At 43.5% G+C, this 15,709-nt stretch overlaps 1 protein-coding gene across 1 annotated transcript in view; it reads left to right on the forward strand.

Annotated features, from left to right (window-relative positions):
* The window catches only part of sspo (SCO-spondin), a 136,312-nt gene that overhangs the window by 66,851 nt on the left and 53,752 nt on the right, over positions 1-15,709 (forward strand). Inside the window, exons 62-79 of the mRNA XM_034109166.2 lie at positions 4,455-4,646; positions 5,229-5,351; positions 5,981-6,110; positions 6,281-6,406; positions 6,771-6,862; positions 7,298-7,501; positions 7,578-7,748; positions 10,827-11,082; positions 11,542-11,588; positions 11,714-11,884; positions 12,003-12,137; positions 12,778-12,914; positions 13,007-13,101; positions 13,250-13,299; positions 13,637-13,807; positions 14,985-15,155; positions 15,253-15,332; positions 15,447-15,616. Coding sequence (XP_033965057.1) covers positions 4,455-4,646; positions 5,229-5,351; positions 5,981-6,110; positions 6,281-6,406; positions 6,771-6,862; positions 7,298-7,501; positions 7,578-7,748; positions 10,827-11,082; positions 11,542-11,588; positions 11,714-11,884; positions 12,003-12,137; positions 12,778-12,914; positions 13,007-13,101; positions 13,250-13,299; positions 13,637-13,807; positions 14,985-15,155; positions 15,253-15,332; positions 15,447-15,616 — 2,521 coding nt within the window. The remainder of the gene's footprint in view (positions 1-4,454; positions 4,647-5,228; positions 5,352-5,980; positions 6,111-6,280; positions 6,407-6,770; positions 6,863-7,297; positions 7,502-7,577; positions 7,749-10,826; positions 11,083-11,541; positions 11,589-11,713; positions 11,885-12,002; positions 12,138-12,777; positions 12,915-13,006; positions 13,102-13,249; positions 13,300-13,636; positions 13,808-14,984; positions 15,156-15,252; positions 15,333-15,446; positions 15,617-15,709) is intronic.

The raw sequence follows: 15,709 nt of genomic DNA on the forward strand, positions 1-15,709 counted from the left end.
TAGTGTAGAAGAATCCCACGCATGGCCCTTTGCTGCATGTCATCCCCTCTTTCCCCATTTATTTTCAAAAAGGAAACCATTTTGAATTAGTCTGACCATTACTCAATTGTAGGTACGCAGCCATCCCCCACCCCTATTAGTCCACGCAGCTGTCCTGCCGGTCAGTTCTCCTGCCCACCACCAGGGGGCTGCATCGAGGCAAAGCAGCGTTGTGATGGGATCCCCAACTGTCCCAATGGAGAGGATGAAACTGGCTGCCACTACTATGAAAACATCACCACCCAGTCAGACAGGTTAAAGGCATTATTGTCATAGTGGTGCTAATAATAGATGTAGTAAATGAAGTGATGAAGAAGAATGTTAGGTATTTTTTAATTTTCATGGTTGTGTGCTTATTTACAGACCACACACACCCACCACAGCTCCTCTCAGGACTCCATCCAAAGCTGCTGTTACTCATCCTGCAGTAACACCAACGGTAGACGAACACTTCAATTAATCATCAGATTTTCAAAATACTTAATTTCTTCGTCATTGATGTTTATGCCTTTTTTTTACTTATTTTATGTCCAAAGATTTTTTTAAACCTAAGATTAATAATTAACAAGGGTTTACCAGATATGATACATTTGATCAAACATTGTTCATTCAAATGACATACAAGCAAATACACAAACACCCTTTTGCAGCATACAACACAGATCAGTTTAACAGTGATGACTATGGATGCCTTAAAACTATAAACACGTACTTGTTTAAGTAATATTAACATTTAACATACTCAGTCAAGGTAATAATAATTGTTATTATAATACTCAACGGCTAAAATGTAGTTGAAAAGGTGTTATTTATTGTTTTTCCACCCATCTTGGCACTGAAAGACCTGCAGACAGAATAAGCCACATCAATATAAATTTAACTTATGTTCTAATTGTATTTACAGGATGGTGTCCCCGGATATCGTGGTGAGTGTAAATACAGTTCACATTCATTCATTAACAGTTCATTTAAAAAATATATTACCACAAGCCATATCCTTAATTGTTTTTTATTTTCATAGTTCAGTTTGCCAAAAGGGCTCTGTTAAATGGTTATAAAAATCATTATATTCTTGCAGGCATCTGCTCCTCTTCCCTTGGCCTGGAGGATGGGAGGATTCGATATGGTCAGCTGTCCTCATCCTCCTATCGGGGAAAACAACCCTGCTGATGCTGGACGACTTAACATTGTCCCTAATGTGTGAGTGACCTGATAGATAATAAATACTGGAAAGAAAAAAACCCAATATTGCAGAAAGAACACACAAAAACAAATGTTGTCTCAACCATTGATTGATCTCTTCATGCATTTAAAAAAACAAAACAATATAAGCATACAGAAAAAGAACCAAACCAATATCCTCTGTGCAGTCAGGTTATGGAGCCTGGGTGGAGCCCCTTACCTACAGATCCCAAGCCATATTTTCAAGTGGACTTCCTGGAGCCCATGTGGGTGTGTCAGGGGTGGTGACCCAGGGCAGTGAACGCATGTGGGGTTACCTCACCAAATACCGCCTGGCCTTCGCCCTGCACAGCAGCCTCTTCACAGACTATACTGAGGATGGGCCAGCCGGGGTGGTCCTGATAAGGTCTTTTTTTTTCTAATTTGGACATTTCGACTCTTTAATGACAATGTGTTTCCAGTTTATTGATACATCCCCCATATGAGAAAGTTAAATCTAAGACAATCCACATCCTCTCTGTGGTGGTGTAGGTGTTTGAGGTGCGGATGGTGGGCAGGACCCCCGTGACCCGCTGGCTTGGGCGGCTGGTCAGAGCTCGCTACCTACGCATCATCCCTGTGGAGTTCAGACACACCTTCTACCTGCGGGCGGAGATCCTTGGCTGCAGAGGAGGTGAGGAATCAAATTAATAATACTAATAATAAAGCTTTATTTATATACCACTTTTCATACATCACGTGCAGCTCAAAGTGCTTTACGAAATGGCACACATCACAAGCTAAAAATAAACATTTTAAGTTAACAGGTTAAGAGACACAAGGAGTTAAAAGGTATGATAATAAAAAAATGAAATACAATAAAATAAATAAAGATTTATCTCGGAAAGATAAGACACAAGACAAGTGAATAGATGCAACAATATAAAACCCTATCAAATAAAGTGAACATATAGGTACAACAAAAATAAAAAGATAATAGTCATAATTCTAATGTTTAACGATTAAAATATTTTAAAAACAACGTAAAAAGAAATGATGTACAACTAAATGATAAAAATCAGAATTTTCAGAATTTCTTCTTGTTACTAGCTTATAAGTGAGTTATTTGTTTTAGAGAAATATGGCTGGCCCTACTTACATCCGTTAACATGATACACCCTCTCCTCCTGTTATTTTAGATGAGCTGGTGACCCCCAGTAGGGTGACCACATCCCCCTCTGGTGGTGGGAGAGTGACGGTGCTGCGCTGTAAGCCAGGCCTGTTTGCCTGCCAGCACATTGAAGAGTGCGTCCCTGTCTCTGTGCTCTGCGATGGTAGACCGGACTGCAAAGACAGCTCTGACGAGATCAACTGTGGTGAGACCTGAGCGATGTTTGGTCATGTCAATTTGTAATCTTCTTTTCAATCCTCACCACATTTGAGTTGCATTACTTTTGATTGAAAGCACTTTATCTTGCAGTTGAGTCAAGAAATACACACTATCATTTGGACTATTTTCCTTATCAATGTATGTTTTTGTATTTCTCTTCCTCAGGCACGGCTCCAACCAAAGGCTCTCCAGGGTTGGCAAACCAGACCAGCTCCTCAGGGGGACCAGGTTCCATGGTGACAGTACAACAGGTGCCCCAGGCCTCCATACCACCAGGTCCCAAGGTGGCATTCCTGGTGTTGAAAGCCCTGGGGTGACAACAACTCCAAGTACAGGTACAATCAATGGTTGTTAAAGTCTGCTTTTCTCTGATTGCCGTTGGGTTTTAACCCCCCTTTTATGTGTGCCTGTTGCAAGTGATGTTTGATTATTCAAAACATTCATCTTCCCAGGGTCACGACAGGTCACCCTGGACTGCATCTCACCACAAGCTCTTCTGGAAAACCTGGGTTGCAAACCACAACAAGTGAGATAAAAATAGCCTTTTTTTTGTTATCCATAATCCAGGCAGGACCCATTGATTAACACTTGTACAGAAGAGACACAAATTGACATGTAAGACATATTTTATTTTCATTTACAGCCTCATGGAACGCTACAACCCCCGATGATGATGGTAAACCCAGGGTGCTTTGCGTTGAAGGCCAGTTTGTGTGCCGGTCCTTTGGCTGTGTCGACTCGGCACAGGTGTGTGACGGCAGACAGGACTGTTTGGACGGGTCGGATGAAGAACGCTGTGGTATGCATCAACAAACTGGAAGATTAGTGAAAAGCACAGACAAATATGTAAAATAGCTGTTATTGATCTTATTTAAAATGCATTCATGTTTATTTTTAATGATGAACTTCACAGAAATTCAAAATATAAAAGAAAAAAATACCTGATGTATAGTTGCTGGAAAGACTGTGTGTTAAAATTGTTATTTTATTGTATTATCAGGCACAACAGCCAGACCTGCAGTGACCACACGGGCCCCCCAAGTGCCGAGCCCCTGCTCACACAAACAATTCTCTTGCAAGAGTGGGGAATGTGTTCACCTGGACCGCAGATGTGACCTGCAGAAGGACTGTGTGGATGGATCAGATGAGAAAGACTGTGGTAAAATAGAAGGACACTGTAAAAGTGGTAATAAGACAAAAACAGAAGAGGGATATACTGATATTTTTGCCACATGTTTTCCTCTCCTGTATAGTGGACTGCATCATGTCCCCGTGGACAGCATGGAGTGTGTGCAGTGTGTCCTGTGGTCTGGGCTCCTTGTTCAGGCAGAGGGACATTCTGAGGGAGGCTCTGCCAGGAGGGACCTGTGGTGGAGCTCAGTTTGATGGTCGAGCCTGTTTCCCTCGAGCATGTCCAGGTCTGTTCCCTGAATCTGATGTCAAACAAGACGCTTCTTTCATATAACACCAGTTTCAAGTTTCAAAGGCCTTATTGTCATTAGCATATTAGCTACAGTGTAGATATGGCAATGAAACACGTAGGTCACAGGCTCCTCCAACACTGCAACATATATATACGACATAGATAGAACAGATAAAATAGAGAATGTTTGGAGATGTGCAAGTAAATACAAATACAATATAAATAGTGCAAGAAGAGTCTATATACAAGTAAATGGAAGGATTTATTAGATAAATAATTGGCAAAATGCAATCAGATGAATGTTTATGGATGTTCTTTAAAATGTTCAGGTGTTCAATAGCCTTATGGCCTGTGGTATAAATCTGTCCCTGAGTCTGGTGGTTTTGAGACCTGATACTGCGGCACCAGGTTTCTGATGTCATTGTTCTTCTCCTCTTGTAGTTGATGGTCACTGGGCAGAGTGGAGCGAGTGGTCCGAGTGTGATGCTCAGTGTGGAGGGGGTGTCAGGCAGAGGAACAGAAGCTGCTCCGATCCTCCTCCGAAGAACGGTGGGCGGGACTGTGGGGGCATGACCCTGCAGAGCCAGAGCTGCAACAGCCAGCCCTGCACCAAAGACATCGGAACACAGACAGGTGGGGCAGACTGTCAAACACTAAACTCTGCCGGTGTTTGATTTATATCCAATTCTAATTACATTCACATTCATTCATGAGCGAAGTCTTAAAACAGGTTTACATATCCTAATTCTGGGAATTGAAAAGAAAAGTGGTTTAAAGGTCAAAGATGGGTTCGGGTGACAGTAAAACAGGGAAAAATATGTCGCAAAATGAATGAAAGAGAAGGATGAAAGGAATATAAAAAGGTTAGAAAAGTGTCAAAAGAACTATAATTTCACAGGAAGACTAGGGGTAGAGGAATGGGAGAATTTGGTTAGGGATATTACCAAATATCTGGAACAAACTAGAAACATGCAGGTCTACTGCAACTCTCACTACTTTTAAATCCAGGCTGAAGGCTTTTATTTTTGCCGCTGTTTTTAATTGAACTATTCATATCTTACACTGCACTGTAACTTTTATTCATGTATCCGTGTTCATGTTTTATTATCTTTGCTTTTTAATGTTTCTAATGTGTGTTTTTGTAAAGCACTTTGAATTGCCTTGTGCTATACAAATAAACTTGCCTTGCCTTACATCTGCTTCCTGTTTGTTCAGGCTGTGTGGAGGGGATGGTGCTGGTGACAGAGGCTGACTGCCAGGCTGGACGGGTGGAGCCCTGTCCTCCTACCTGCTCACATCTCAGCTCGTCCAGCAACTGCACTGCAGCATGTGTACCTGGTAAGACACACTGGAGGGGGTACGGTGTCATTTTGTAATCAATTGTCTAGAGTAATGTCATCATTTTCTACTATAATCATGTAGGGTCATTTTGATTACATTTCTAAGACCCAGTGTCACAGTGAATGAATAATTTAGAGAATTTGGATTGGATTTTAAATTATTTACACTAGATAAATATGGCATTTGATTTGGAAGTGCCATGCACAAATTAATAATGGTCTCTTACACTGAAATGCTAGTCTAGTCAACATTCATTAATTTTACAAATTGAGAGACATAACAATGACTTGAAAACATTTCAAGATTAAAAGTAATTTTGGAGACATGCATTTAGTTGTGGTTGGTTAATGTTGCCAGTAATCAGGTCTGTTACTTTTCAAATTAAGTTTTCAAAATGAGCACTATACAATTCACTAGAAACTCTATATAATCTAGTAGGAATACATCAAATAATCTGTTGTCCAATGTCAACTAATTGATGGCTATTGATCATTATTTCCATATCTTGATAAGGGTATTTAAAATGCACAAACCTGTGCTGAAGCTTGTGGAATGATAATAGTTAACGAAGGCTAGTTCAGTGGTAGCTGAAATGCTAATTAAGACATCAAATCTTTATTTTCCAGGGTGTCGCTGTCCTAATGATCGGTACCTTCAGGGTGGGCGTTGTGTGAATTCCAGCCAATGTGTGTGTCTGTGGCATGGTCACACACTCCAGCCAGGACAGACCGTCAACAGGGACCAGTGCACCACATGGTGAGGGACAAAGATATATTTATTTTTGCTTTCCACTCTGAAAGCACGCCTTGTTTGGCCTAATTGATGCTATTTCTAAAATGCTTATTAGAATCTAAATCTTTCAGAACAGTTGCTATTTAAATAGCAATATCTCAGATCATTTGACTGCTGGATTTTTGTTCCATCAGCGTGTGCATAGACGGACAAGTAACCTGTGACAGTTCCCTCTGTGTGGCGGCCTGTCATTGGTCAACCTGGTCGTCGTGGTCACCGTGTGATGTAACCTGTGGTCTGGGACTCCAGCAACGCTACAGGTGAGCCTGTTTCATTTTACACATTTATGAAGCATCTTACTCATAAAGCTATCAAAGCTCATTCCTGCCTCATTGCACTCTCCACTAGACTTCTTTTAACATAACTGTGATGATATTGAATTTTTATCAATAATTCCGTTTGCTTTTTCAATTACATTTTTCAATTGTTGGTTGTATATATTTATTTTATCCTGATGTGCCATTATTTCACTGAATCATTTACTGTGTGTAATTTCCCTACAGGTTTTGTTAAGTTAATGCACTATCAATTAGTTAGGGACGGATGCTTTTCTACGACTCACACACCACTTATGAAATCTGTATCGGGTTCGGGAGTCTTTATGCTTTGTCTGTTTCTCCTCAGGTCTCCAGTGAACCCAGCTGGAGCAGTCAGAGTCGAACCGTGTCCCGGAGACTCCTCTGAGGTCCGCCGCTGCTCCCCCCCCTGCCGCCCTGGTATGTAAACTAACTCACACCCCATGTACTGCACTGTACTGTACTGCATATGTTGTTTTTTAGGGATTTATTCTTAACAGATGCCTTTTAAGGCATTTTACATTTGTTACATTAGATCTATAACGCAACAAATCCTTTAAATGTGGGACTTAAGTGCTGTATTGGATCTTGCGCTTAACAAAATATATACAATGTGTCCAAAAAATGAATTATCCTACATTTGCAATACCTTATGGGCTTCTCTCCACTAACTGTTGATGCATTGTATCGGGCTTTACAGTATAATAAAGCCAGTTTAATAAGAAATTAGACTTTCACTTAATGAAAAATAACAGTTCAGCCTTCAAATAATAAAATGCAAGTCTCATGGTAGTATCCTAGTTCTGTAAATGCCTTGCATATATACTGTAATGACTTTATCCTCCTCTTGTGCAGTGTTACCAGATGGAGTCTGGAGTAAATGGACCAGCTGGTCAGAGTGCAGTAAGACATGTTTCAACCATGTAGATGATGTCGGAATCAGACGGCGATACCGCAGCTGCAACCACACACTCACACACTTCAACAATACACACGCTGACTCTGCCTGCGATGGAGACAGCGAGGAGCCAGAGCCTTGTAACACTGTACACTGTCCAGGTACGAAAGATGTTCATCTTCATTCCCATAATTTAAGGTTAGAAAGAAAAGCTGATTTGTTATTATTTACTTCCAGTGAACGGCGGCTGGTCAGCATGGGCATTGTGGTCTCAGTGTTCATCAGAGTGTGACTCTGGCGTCCAAACGAGACAGAGATCCTGCAGTTCACCCTCGCCACAGCATGGGGGCAGCAGCTGCCCGGGGCCACACATTCAGACAGGAGACTGCAACTCACACCCCTGCTCAGGTACTGCATTGTGTGATCGTTGACATCCACCTGGATCCATCATCTTCTTCTTATATATAGACACATACATTCTTCAAGCATTTGGACTATCTTTGTTGTAAATGTATTATCTTTTTAGATAGATAGATAGAGATAGATAGGTAGATAGATAGATAGATAGATAGATAGATAGATAGATAGATATGTAGATATATATAGATAGATACTTTATTGATCCAAATTTGGGAAATTCTTTCGTCACAGAAGCAGAAGTGTGTTCAGACTTTATAATACAATACTTAAAATACTTAAAATAATCGTAAAAGAGAATTAACAATTATAAATAAAATGAAAACTATGATATCAAATATAAACAATATAAACAAAACTATGTAAAATATTCTGGATAATGAAAATAAAAATTCAAAAATACAACAGGATCCAAAATACTACAGGTAAGAAAGGAGAAACTCGAACTGTAGCAGTGAGTTCTCTGCCGGCCAGAGGTGAGGTTTTTATACGTTTTTAATTTACAAACGACATCTATTCGGTGGTGGTTTGTTACTGGACTTCTGTACTAGTCATGGATTGGCCATAACAAACACTATAAGGATGCTCATAAGTGTACGTGGTACCAGAGCACCCTAAGCAGAAGGTCCATGATCGATTTCGTTATCGTATCATCGGACCTGAGGCCGTATATTTTGGACACTCGGGTAAAGAGAGGGGCGGAGTTGTCAACTGATCACCATCTGGTGGTGAGTTGGGTCGAGCGGCGGGGGAAGCCTCTGGATAGACCTGGTAAGCCCAAACGTGTAGTTCGGGTGAACTGGGAACGTCTGGAGGAGGCCCAAGTTCAGGAGGCCTTCAACTCACACCTCCGGCAGAGCTTTTCGGGCATTCCTGTGGAGGTTGGGGACATTGAACCAGAGTGGTCGGTGTTCAAAGCCTCTATTGCCGAAGCCGCGGCGGGGAGCTGTGGTCTCAAGGTCCTAGGTGCCTCAAGGGGCGGTAACCCTCGAAATTCCTGGTGGACACCGGTGGTCAGGGAAGCCGTCCGACTGAAGAAGGAGGCCTTCAGGGATTTGCTATCCCGGGGGACTCCCGAGGCAGTTGCAAGGTACCGACTGGCCCGAAGGGCAGCAGCCTCATCCGTGGCCGAGGCAAAGCATCGGGTGTGGGAGAAGTTCGGAGAAGACATGGAGAAGGACTTTCGGGCAGCACCAAAGTTGTTCTGGAATACTGTCCGACACCTCAGGAGGGGGAAGCAGGGAACCATCCAAGCTGTGTACAGTAAGGATGGGACGTTGTTGACTTCAACTGATGGAGTGTTAGGGCGTTGGAAGGAACACTTTGAGGAACTCCTGAACCCGACAACTCCGCCCTCTATGTTAGAGGCAGAGCTGGAGTATGACGGGGGATCAACACCAATCTCCCGCGGGGAGGTCACTGAGGTCGTCAAACAACTCCACAGTGGCAAAGCCCCGGGGGTGGATGAGATCCTTCCGGAAATGCTGAAGGCTCTGGGTGTTGAGGGACTGTCATGGTTGACACGTCTCATCAACCTTGCGTGGAAGTCGGAAACAGTACCGAAGGAGTGGCAGACCGGGGTGGTGGTTCCCCTTTTTAAAAAGGGGGATCAGAGGGTGTGTGCCAATTACAGAGGTATCACACTACTCAGCCTCCCCGGGAAAGTTTACTCCAAGGTACTCGAAAGGAGGGTCAGGCCGATTGTCGAACCTCAGATTGAGGAGGAACAATGCGGATTCCGTCCTGGTCGTGGAACGACGGATCAGCTTTTTACTCTCGCAAGGATCCTGGAGGGGGCCTGGGAGTACGCTTATCCGGTCTACATGTGTTTTGTAGACTTGGAGAAGGCGTATGACCGAGTTCCCAGGGAGTTACTGTGGGAAGTGCTGCGGGAGTATGGGGTGAGGGGGTCTCTACTCAGGGCCATCCAATCTCTGTACTCCCAAAGCGAGAGCTGTGTCCGGGTCCTCGGCAGTAAGTCGGACCCATTTCCGGTGAGGGTTGGCCTCCGCCAGGGCTGCGCTTTGTCACCAATCCTGTTTGTAATATACATGGATCGGATTTCGAGGCGTAGTCGTGGGGGAGGGGGTCTGCAGTTCGGTGGACTAAGGATGATGTGGTTCTAATGGCTTCATCGGTCTGCGACCTTCAGCACTCACTGGATCGGTTCGCAACCGAGTGTGAAGCGGCTGGGATGAGGATCAGCAGCTCCAAATCTGAGGCCATGGTTCTCAGCAGGAAACCGATGGACTGTCCACTCCAAGTAGGGAATGAGTCCTTACCCCAAGTGAAGGAGTTCAAGTATCTCGGGGTCTTGTTCTCGAGTGAGGGAACAATGGAGCGTGAGATGGGCCGGAGAATCGGAGCAGCGGGAGCGGTACTGCAGTCGCTTTACCGCAACGTTGTGACGAAAAGGGAGCTGAGCCAGAAGGCAAAGCTCTCTGTCTTCCGGGCCATTTTCGTTCCTACCCTCACCTATGGTCATGAAGGATGGGTCATGACCGAAAGAACGAGATCGCGGATACAAGCGACGGAGATGGGTTTTCTCCGCAGGGTGGCTGGTGTCTCCCTTAGGGATAAGGTGAGAAGTTCGGTCATCAGGGAGGGACTCGGAGTTGAGCCGCTCCTCCTTCGCGTCGAAAGGAGCCAGTTGAGGTGGTTCGGGCACCTAGTTAGGATGCAACCTGGGCACCTCCCTTGGGAGATGTTCCAGGCACGTCCAGCTGGGAAGAGACCAAGGGGTAGACCTAGGACCAGGTGGAGGGATTATATCTCTTCGCTGGCCTGGGAGCGCCTTGGGATCCCCCAGTCAGAGCTGGTTGATGTCGCCAGGGAAAAGAAAGTTTGGGGATCTCTGCTGGAACTGCTACCCCCGCGACCCGACCACGGATAAGCGGGAGAAGATGGATGGATCTATTGCACGTCTGTCTCTCCTGGGAGAGGGATCCCTCCTCTGTTGCTCTCCCTGAAATGTCTTCCATTTTTCCCCATTGTTTTGAAGTTTTTCCTAAACACCTGTATATGCCTGTTTAATATATTCAGTCTTTACTTCCACTCCACTCCTCACAGGTGTGTGTCCAGAGGGCATGGTGAACATGACGTCGGCAGAATGTGAGGCTCACGGCGGTGCGTGTCCACGGGTGTGTTTGGACATGACCCCCGCAGAGGTGGAGTGTGCCACCGCCTGTTACGACGGCTGCTACTGCGCCCCGGGCTTCTACCTGCTCAACGGCAGCTGTGTGCCCCTAGCCCACTGCCCCTGCTACCACCAGGGGGGGACATACCCAGCCGGGACCACCCTGCCTGTAGATGCCTGCAATAACTGGTACTGTTGGCCTTACCTTATAATTTTCTTCTATAATCATTTAGATTGAGGGTCATTATGGGACACCGTGTCACAGTGAATGAATAATTAAGAGGATTTGGATTGGGTTTTCCTTTTCTTAATACTATATGGCATTTGATTTTGAAGTGCCATGCAAAACGTATTAATGCTCTCTTACACTGAAATGCTAGTCTAGTGTACATTCAAAATTCATTAATTTCACATAATGAATTTGCCTCGAAATAATAATAGTGCCCTGAATTTGAGACAGATGTTTGCAATAACTGGTACTGTTGGCCAAAACTAATCTTCGTGTAAAATAAACAATTTAACACTTTTATCTACAAATTAATTATCAAATTGTGCCCGAGAGTTAAACATAATATTGTTTTCAGTTGGAATCGACTGTCATTTCTTAACTTAGACATCACTCGTCCTGTTCTTGTGTGTCTCAAACAGTACCTGCACGAATGGGGAAATGGTGTGCGGAGCAGCTTCCTGTCCTGGTGAGTGATTGTTTATTCATGAAGTGCAGGTTTAAATGTACCTTTACTCTTCTCTCTTGCTCTCTTTAAGTTTTTTTTCTCACTCGTGTCTCATTTTCTGTCTTTTATCCTCCTGTGTATCTCAGTGGACTGTGGCTGGAGAGACTGGACCCAGTGGAGCGCTTGCAGTCGAACATGTGATGTCGGGGTGAGAAGGCGTTACCGTTCGGGAACCAATCCTCCTGCAGCTTTCGGGGGTCGTCCTTGCAGAGGAGACAGAGTCGGAATTGATACCTGCAGCCTTGAACCATGCTTCGGTGAGTAGAAGAACTTTGTTGCAAATGTTATTGTATACATAATCCATGGTTTGGAAATTACTTTAAGATAAAAAGCACAGTGAAAAATTAATCAAATATAGTTGTGATGTGTCTGAAGGTGTGAAGGAGCCATGGAGTGCGTGGTCGACGTGCTCGGTGACGTGTGGAGGAGGGTACAGGGCCCGGACCCGCGGGCCTATCCGGATCCACGGCACCTCTCAGCAGTTCAGCGCATGTAACCTGCAGGCCTGTGGTACAGCAAGTCCTACACTCTCATAAATATGGTCATATTTAATATCAGAAATATATACATTTGTACAATAAGACAGCTACATGTAGTATACAATCTCTGTTATTTTGTATTGCACGAAATCAAAATGTTGCAAGAGTAAACAAGAAGAAGAAGATGGACCTTTATTTATCCCCAGTTTTGCCCTCTGTTTTTTGGATGCATGCACATGCTTCTTATAATACTTATAGTACATACAAATACACACAGTTGTGTTTTTGTGCACACATGCACATACAGATACAAATACACACAGTTATATATTCACATGCACATGCATTGAGAGGTCCAGAACGGAGAGACAGCCAGTCTAGCCGGTGCCAGGAGAAGTTGGGGGTTAGGTGTCCTCTCCAGTACCAGTCCACACTCCGTATTGTTTTGGTCCGACCACTGCCGCCCATAACAATAAGAAGAAACATTTATGACAAATGTATAGAGAAAGATGGAAAACTCCTACAAAAATAATAGATAGGAGGTTTAATTCTAGGATATCAAATCCTAGCATGTAAAATGAAAAAAATCGTGATGATGATGATTATTAGTTTTTGATAACACTGAGAATGTTTGAATTGCTCTCTGCTTGGACTGTGTGTTGCTGTCTCAGGAGAGGGCGGGGTGTGTCCTCCAGGCCAGCAGTGGAAGCAGTGTGTGAAGGGAGCAGTGTCTTGTACAGACCTCACAATGGACCTCGGCAGGAACTGCACACCAGGCTGCCAGTGTCCACACGGCACTGTCCAACAGGTGGGTGGGGGGGGGGATTACCACAGACACATGTGCACAAACAAATGCACAGTAATCAGGGTCTTACTGTTCTTGGTCTGACATATTTACAGGATGGTGTGTGTGTTCGGGAGTCTAAATGTCGCTGTGACTTGGATGGAGAACAGTACAATCCAGGAGAAACTGTGCCATCAGACTGCAACAACTGGTACGGAAACTTAAATCATGAATTGCCCTTTGAGCCATAATGAGGAAAATGCCACCAGCATGTGCTTCCTTTCATTGGAATATGAAAGGAGGCCTTGAATATAGAGAAACATCTAAATAACGATTTCACTTGTGCGTTTTTATTTCAGTACTTGTGAAGCAGGGAGGCTGGTAAACTGCTCTCAAGTCAGATGCAATGGTAGGCAAAACGCTTTGAATGTGTCTTCAATACAGACACTGTTTCTGTGCTTTCTTTTCATAGCTATACAAATTATTGTTACAATAGGTATTTTTTTCCCATTGTTTGAATAACAGTAACGGTTGTTTCTATGCCAATATCGTTCATTGTACAGTGACTACTAAGACTTAACTTTTCAAACTTGATAAATAATAGTCAAAATAGACGATATGAAACCCCATACTAAGTGAAAATGAAGCTGTAGTGATGCAAAACAACATTCACTATGATTGACTTGCAATTCTTCCTCTTTTACCTCATTGATCCACGCTGTATTTTTGTATTTCTATCTCTCCAGTGGATGGTCAGTGGTCATCCTGGACCCCCTGGGGTCGGTGTTCGGTGTCGTGCGGAGCAGGTCTTCAGTCTCGCTACCGCTTCTGTTCCAGCCCCCAGCGCTCGGGCAGTGGTCTGCCATGTCTGGGTCCTCACAGAGAGGACCAAGTCTGCCTCGCTGCTCCATGTGACCGTCAGTTTGTTTCTGGGTTTTTCCTGTATTTCCTTGCAATTGAAAATAGACAGTGAAAAAGTTGTCTCCCTGAGAACAAGGTTTCCAATATCATGGAAAATAAACAAGGAATATGAGAGATTACTTGTCTAGAACTTGCTGCTGTTGGACAGGTTCTTCTTTTACAGCTCATATGGGAGTGTGTTTGTTGCTTTCAGAAGCCATATGAATACAGTAGGGTGCCGATAATGGGTCGCTTGATTTATAGCAGAGTCTCCACAAACGATGCAGCAGTGCATTTGTTGGAGAGAGAAGATGGATGCAGTCAGAGCAGACAGGTGTTGGCTGGGAAGCAGTACAGTTGTCTAGTGGTAGTAAATGTACAGTATATCCCAGAAGTTAGCATTAACTTCAGCCCTGGAGGAAATCGAAGTCTCCCCTGTGTTTCCAGAACACAGGGGAGCAGGAACAGTTAATTCAGGGTTTATGTTTCCCAGTTGCACACTCACTACAGAAAAAAACAAAACAAGCCGCCTCCTACATAAATTAACTGCCAAAACCATTTTTTGTTCCATTAAGTTGGATTGTGTTCAGACAATTTACACATTTGTGCATTTGTACACTTAAACATATACACATGCACGTGCATTTGTATACTTAAAGCAGTGTGAGCAAACTTGATTTGTTCAGGCAATAGTTGTGTGATAGGAACATTTAAATGTTATATATCAATATACAATATTAGTATATTATAGAGATCAACTGGTCATATTTTTATAGTTCATTCTGGAAAATAAAAGCGCATATGATCTACAAATCATACAGATTACATTCAGATTTGACTTGAATTAAAGCAATTTAAATTACAAAAAGTCTCTTTGTACTTTCATGATTTAATTTTTTTATATTGAGACTGAAATTAAACAAAAATATAAACCAAGGTTATAATTTTGTTGTACAGTGTCAAAGTAAAAATAACTTGTCGGACAGATGACTTTATTTTTGTTCTTACTGCCTTGTAAACCGCTTGTGTATTGGACAGATGCATTCTATACTCCAAATAACTGTCACTTCCTTGATGATTCACCTATTTTCAGGTCCTAAATATGAACAGATAAAGTATTATTTACTAATCTTTATTATTGTGAAGTTGTTTTAGTTTTTCACCCCTTCATCATGATGTGTTCCTTCTTACCAGGGGATGGTGGGTGGGGTCGGTGGAGTAACTGGACGGATTGTACCAAGTCATGCGGTGGAGGGGTTCAAAGCCGTAGGAGAGAGTGTGACAGTCCCCGTCCTGAGGGGGAGGGGAACTACTGCGAGGGACTGGGGTCTGAAGTCATAGCCTGTAACACTAACCACTGTCCAGGTATGTTTACAGAGTGTGTGCAGTATTGGTTTTGTTCACAATACAGCCAATACTTAGTCAGTGTTTTAAAAATATGTCATTTTGTGTATGTTTCCAGTGGCGCCATGCTCTAAGGTCCCAGGCACAGCGTTCAGTAGCTGTGGCCCCTCCTGCCCTCGCTCCTGTGATGACCTGGCTGTGAGTATATACTAATCCTGACTCTAGCTGACTCATTACCACTGGTTAAACATCAAGTCATGTATACAAATGAAGAAATCTGGTCATAATAAGGTCATTTTCTGTCTCCCTCAGCACTGTGAGTGGCAATGTGAGCCTGGGTGCTACTGTACAGAGGGAAAGATCCTGTCTGCTAACGGTACAGTGTGTGTGGAGCGGGAAGACTGTCCCTGCATAGACCTCAGCACTGGACACAGGCTGGAACCAGGGGAGACCACTGAAGCCTCTGATGGGTGTAACAACTGGTCAGAATAATACACAGAGAAGAACCACACACTATGAATGAAGAACACATTTATATTTGACATAGATTCATCCAGAACGAAGGGATAGTCAAA

The sequence above is a fragment of the Pseudochaenichthys georgianus genome, chromosome 20 (genome assembly GCF_902827115.2).
Source record: "Pseudochaenichthys georgianus chromosome 20, fPseGeo1.2, whole genome shotgun sequence".
Taxonomy (NCBI): Eukaryota; Metazoa; Chordata; class Actinopteri; order Perciformes; family Channichthyidae; genus Pseudochaenichthys; species Pseudochaenichthys georgianus.